Raw genomic sequence first — 5,586 nt, 5'->3', positions numbered from 1 at the left:
GTGCTATGATGGGGTATCCAAAGGTTCCAAGCTCAGTTCTCTCCCTTCACAGGGATAAAGACTCTCTGTCAGGGGTGTGATGGAATACTCCCAAGTTGGTTGGATGAAGGGGCAGCTCCATCAACATTCAAGAAACTGGACACCATCCAGGACAATGCAGTCACTTGATTGGCCACACATCAACAAGAGTACACTTCTATCATCAGCGACGCTCGGTCGCAATAATGTGTACCATGTGATATACAAGATGCACTGCAGACATTTCACCAAAGATCTCCAGACCAACAACTATGTCCATCTGAAAGGACAAGGACAGCAGATACATGGGAACACCAGCCCCTGCACGTTCCCCTCCAAGCCACTCACCATCCTGACTTGGAAATATGTCACTGATCATTCACTGTCGCTGGGTCAGATTCCTGGAATTCCCTTCTGAAGGACAATGTGTGTCAACCAAAAGCACGGGGACTGCAGCAGTTCAAGAAGGCAGCTCACCATCACATTCTCAATGCGCAACATGGACATGTAATAAATACTGACCCAGCCAGCGACACCCACATTGAAAATCATTTCAAGGTCTGGAAATAATCAGACCCTCCTGTCGGCTTCATTGAGGAGTTTCATTTATTCATAACGCAAGGAGATCGTGTAACCAGATACTTTACTGTGTAACTGATCTTCGCTCTGAACCCAGACAATGTTGCTGTATAAATAAATGTGTTTGTGCAACAACTTAAGAGCTGTAGCATGTAACCAACTTTCCTGAAGTGATACTGAAAAGGTGAGTAATCGACAGTATTGATTCCTTGAATGACATAATATAAGAAATCTACAACAGCGATTAACCACAGAAGGATGAAGCTCCCAGAGATGGTGAAGAGCAAAATCACAGCCTTCCTTCTGCTCTCCATCTCAGTGTCTCTGTGAATCTCTCCTTTGCTCTCACCCTTCAGCCTCTTCCGGACTCGGCTGGTCACTAAAATGTGTCTGACTGTCAGAGCATTGAGCAACAGAATTAAAGTGAATGGCAGTAAAGGGGTCAAAACTGTATCAAACCAATCTAATGCCACCCACCAAGTCTCTGTATGGTAACTTAATTTTGTTATACAGTGGAATGGAACATTGTTGATTATCCTCACAGGCTCATATTGAAAATAGAAGGGGATGTTTTTCAAACAGAGCAGGGTGCAGGTTGTTGTTAGAACCACAGTTGCAGTTTTCTCAGTGCAATATTTTGTTTTCAACTTCTGACAACAAATGGTCACAAATCGATCAAAGGAGAAAGTTATGGTGAACCAGACAGAGCAATCTGTGGCTGCATGTATCAGGACTGCAGTAACACTACACACTGGAGTGATGTCCAAGAAACATAGTGGGTAATAAGAGAAGCGAAATCTCCACAATATGACATCAGTAAAAATGACCATCAGATCGGCAGCTGCCATAACCACCAGGTAGCGAGTAGTGCAAGGGGAAACGCCACAGTTTCTCTGGTAAAGGATTGCAATTGCCATCAAATTAACTGTGAAAGGCAAATGAGAAAAGATGCAGCAAATTAGATCAGATTCCCTCTAGTGTGGAAACAGGTCATTTGGCCCAACAAGTCCACACTGACCCTCCAAAGTGTAACCCACCCAGACCCATTTCCCTCTGACTAATGCACCTAATACGATGGGCTATCTAGCATGGCCAATTCACTTGACCTGCACAGAGAAAGCCCACGCTGACATGGGAAGAATGTATAACTGCACACAAACAGTCACCCAAAGCTGGAATCGAACCTGGGTCCGTGGCGCTATGAGGCTGCAGTGCTTGTCACTGAGCCACCATGTCAACCTAACTACTGATTAGAAATTCCCCAACCTAATTCAGAAAGTTAGATTTTATCAGCAAAAATCGCCGCACTATGGGAGAGGAAGTAGTTCAGCGTTGAGTGAGAATGAAATTTCAGACTTTCACACTCACCCCAGATTGCCATCCAGTCCAATCACTTCAAGGATTATGGAGTTTTGACAGAGACTGAGCTCACGGTCCCTCCTAGGGGAGCAGAATAAAGTCTGTGATTTTGTTTGGCTGCAAGGTCACTATTCTTACAGTTGTCACCTCCAAATCTGGCAGGTTCGGAACCCCATCAGAAACCTTGCTCCCTCCTCAGTCATTGGACTGTCGATTGGACTGTTGATAACACAATATCTCCCCTTCTCTTTGAATCAGGTCATCCCCTGCTCTTAGCATTGGACCAAATCCTAATCGAAGCCACATTAGGGCCAGGGGACAGGTCTTCAGAACGTGCACAAGATTTCAAACAATGCTACTCCATGCAGTCTAATAGAATATGCAGCTGTCCCTTAATGACAATGTGTGAATGTAAGGATGCTGTGATACTTATACTGCAAATCAACACATCGATTTGTTTCTGTATACATGGACCAGAAGGGCAATCTGCCAAGACGTGAATCTCCTGGCAACAGAAAGCGAGAGGAGAGAGTTTCTAGATGGGATGGGAGTTAGATTGAGCTTTAGAAATCAAAACACGGTGCATATTCCTCATTTAATTTGTTTCCCCATAAAAATGTTACTTCAGACTTAAACGTAACAACTGCAGTTTGTGGAATAGAACTCCAATAGTCTCCCACCTTTTGAGTGGATAAACACTAACTAACATTTCTCCTGAACACCCTGGCTCCTATTATCAGACTATGCTCCTTATTCTGGAATCTGCAACCTGTGAAAATAATTCATCTTTTCCTCTCTTTCTCTTAATATCTTGTAAGACGTCACTCAGATGATCCCTCAACCATAAAAAGTCTCCCAAAAAAAGGCCGCATTTGTGTAACAAAAACTGAAAAGCTCAGCAGGACTGGCAGCGTCTATGGGAGAGACAGCAGAGTTACCGTCTCGGGTCTAGTGACCCTTCTTCAGAACTAACTTGCCTGATCTCTCCTCATACCGTCACACTGCATGAAACCGGAACAGATGACAGAACACTGATACCAGAGAATGCTGCAGCAGCAGTGATGGCGGGAGTCTCTGTCAGTGGAGAATTGTACCGAGAATGCTGCTCAGTGAATCGCTGTCACTGTTCCCGTGTCTGGATAAGGCTGACCAGCCAGTGAGCTGGAGACATTATTGTTCAAAAGATAAAACCAGAGAGCAGATCAGCAGCAGATGAAAACAAGTTCATAATGCCATACCAGGGATGCCAATAATAGCAAGGATGGTGTAGAACACCCTCTCCACGTGTTGCATTGGTCGGTGCATTTTTCCGTGCGAGGTGACCTGTCCATTCAAATAGTTGACAAACGCCTTGTTTGAGACTCTGAGCTGATGCATTCCCAGAGTCGCTGTCTTATTCTGTGTGGAAGCTCCTTGGGGAGATCGAGGTGACAGCATCGCTCAGCTTTGTTGCTGTTTTTCAAATTTCTGCCATTGAACAAAGTAATTACAATAACACATTTAATCCCGATAATGAAGGAGTGTTGCTGCTCATTACATCGAAACAAAATAACAAAAACAGGATCTCGAATCTGCCAGCAATAACATTGTCCACTCAAACACCATGGGCCCCATCCCGAGCTCACAAAATATTTCAACCGATGCCTCATCAGAAAAGTTTATTCCAGTTTGAAAGTATGTCTCAGAGCTGTCCTACTGCACTCTAGGGTTGGAGCAGCCTTTTTTAAACAAGAACATTTCACTCACTGATTGATATGGGAATTGTCTCACACACTGGATGTGTGCATTGCTGCTGAGGTCAGCATTTATTCCCCATTCCCTATTTGCCCAGGATGTAGAGTCACATGAAGGACCAGGAGAGGAGAACACGCTGCCTTTCCTGAGGGAAATGGACTTAGTGAACACGTTGGGCTTCCAACAATGGAGACATCACTGAGCTCTCTCTTAACATCACTATCCAACCTGATGCATCACTGACCACTCTGACATTACTGGCAATGGCCTTCCAGATACATCACTGACCTCTCTGACCTTTCTGAGACTCCTCAACCACATACATCACTCTAACGTTGCAGCGAAAGCAGCTAACAAGGCAGGCAAATGGAACTTTGATCGTTATTACGAAAGGAACAGAGTATAACATTTGGGAAGTGCAGCTGAAAGGGTACAAGGCATTAGTGTAACCTCAGCTGGAGCATTGCAAACAATGAGGCAAAAGTGAGGACTGCAGATGCTGGATATTAGAGTCTAGATGAGAGTGGTGCTGGAAAAGCACAGCAGGTCAGGCAGCATCCAAGGAGCAGGGAAATTGACGTTTAGGGCAAAAGCCCTTCATCAATGATTGATGATCAATACCACCCTAATCTAGACGCCCCATTGCAAACAATGTGTGTCTCCTTACCTGAGAAGTGATAAAATTGTATTGGAGGCTGTTCAGAGGAAGGTAATGAGATAAATCCAAAGATGAAGATGTTGTCTCATTCCTCTTTCAAACAAGTTTGACAACATGCCGAACGTCCTTCATGAATGTGCCCACGTGTTACACAATACTTAAATGGTCATATCAGTCCAAACACAAGCTGATGCCAATATAAACAGTCCCTTCTGTATTATGAAACTGTTACAATACCCTTTAATTATGGATAGACTACGTCTAATTCTATTTGGCCCCTGAAGCTTACAATACTTCCCAAGTCTCTCTCTCAAACCCTCTCTCCCTCCCTCCCTGTCTGTCTGGCTCTCTCTCTCTCTGCCTCTGGGTCTGTTCTCTCTCTCTCCCCCCTCTCTCTCTCACACACACCCTCTCTCTCTCCCCCTCTCTCTCTACCTCCCTCTCCATCTCTGGGTCTATGAAGCTGCTCTCTCTTTCTCTCTCTCCCCGCCCCCGTCTCTCTCTCTCTCTCTACCCCACGCCCTCTCTCTCCCCTCTCTCTCTCCCTCTGTCTCTCTCTCTCTCTCTCCCTCGCTGAGTCTATGAAGCTGCTCTCTTCCTCTCTCTCTCTCTCTTCCACCCCCCTCCCCGCCCACACTCTCTGGATGGTCAGCTGGTCTCTACATCTTGCTGTGTTGGTCTCCTGGTGATGCCTTCAGAAAATTCAAGAAACAGATCTGCAAATAACGCCTGTTTGTGTACATTTTTGGATGGTTTTCTGGAACTTTGTATAGTTCTGGCCAATCAGTAGATTTGGATAATATTTTGAAACATTGTCAATCATTTGGATGGCTTGTTACTGTTTGTTTCTTTGTGTAGCAGGACCCGGTGCCTTTCTGTCTGGGTCCTCCTCTGTTCGATGGTTAAGTTTTTGGGGATGTGGCTGTCCAGGATAACTGTTACCTTTCACATTATACTAGCGTCATTACCACCTGGCTGCTGTGTTCGCACTGCGCCTGGTGTGTGGGTTTTGTGACTGGAAAGTTTTACTGGGCCAATATATCCAGCATTCCTTGCTGTTTGGCTAAATTGACCATCTATCCGGATTTTAGCAGCCAGTAGGCCGCTACCTGTTCCCGTTTTCGAATGGAGAGAGGTTGAGGAAATGACGTTCAAACGTAATTATAAAACTTGGTTCTGTTTATTGTCGGGCCAGCCAGCTGTTTGCACAAAAGCTGTTCAGTATATTGGTCAAGCTT

The 5,586-nt window shown here is 45.0% G+C and overlaps 1 protein-coding gene across 1 annotated transcript; it reads right to left on the bottom strand.

Annotated features, from left to right (window-relative positions):
• Positions 1–620: 620 nt before the first annotated feature.
• On the bottom strand, positions 621–3,261 carry LOC148138454 (putative G protein-coupled receptor 139). Its single transcript, XM_087981720.1, has 2 exons — positions 3,195–3,261; positions 621–1,522 (listed from the first exon to the last, which is right to left on the bottom strand). Exons 1-2 carry the CDS (start codon positions 3,259–3,261, stop codon positions 621–623), a joined length of 969 nt encoding a protein of 322 aa, XP_087837846.1.
• Between the last annotated feature and the right edge of the window lie 2,325 nt (positions 3,262–5,586).

This window comes from Chiloscyllium plagiosum, unplaced genomic scaffold (genome assembly GCF_037043375.1).
Source record: "Chiloscyllium plagiosum isolate Xiang-an unplaced genomic scaffold, Cpla_swu_hap1 HiC_scaffold_40, whole genome shotgun sequence".
Taxonomy (NCBI): Eukaryota; Metazoa; Chordata; class Chondrichthyes; order Orectolobiformes; family Hemiscylliidae; genus Chiloscyllium; species Chiloscyllium plagiosum.
Note: the sequence above shows the minus strand (reverse complement) of the source record. Positions and strands in the feature narration are given on the sequence as shown.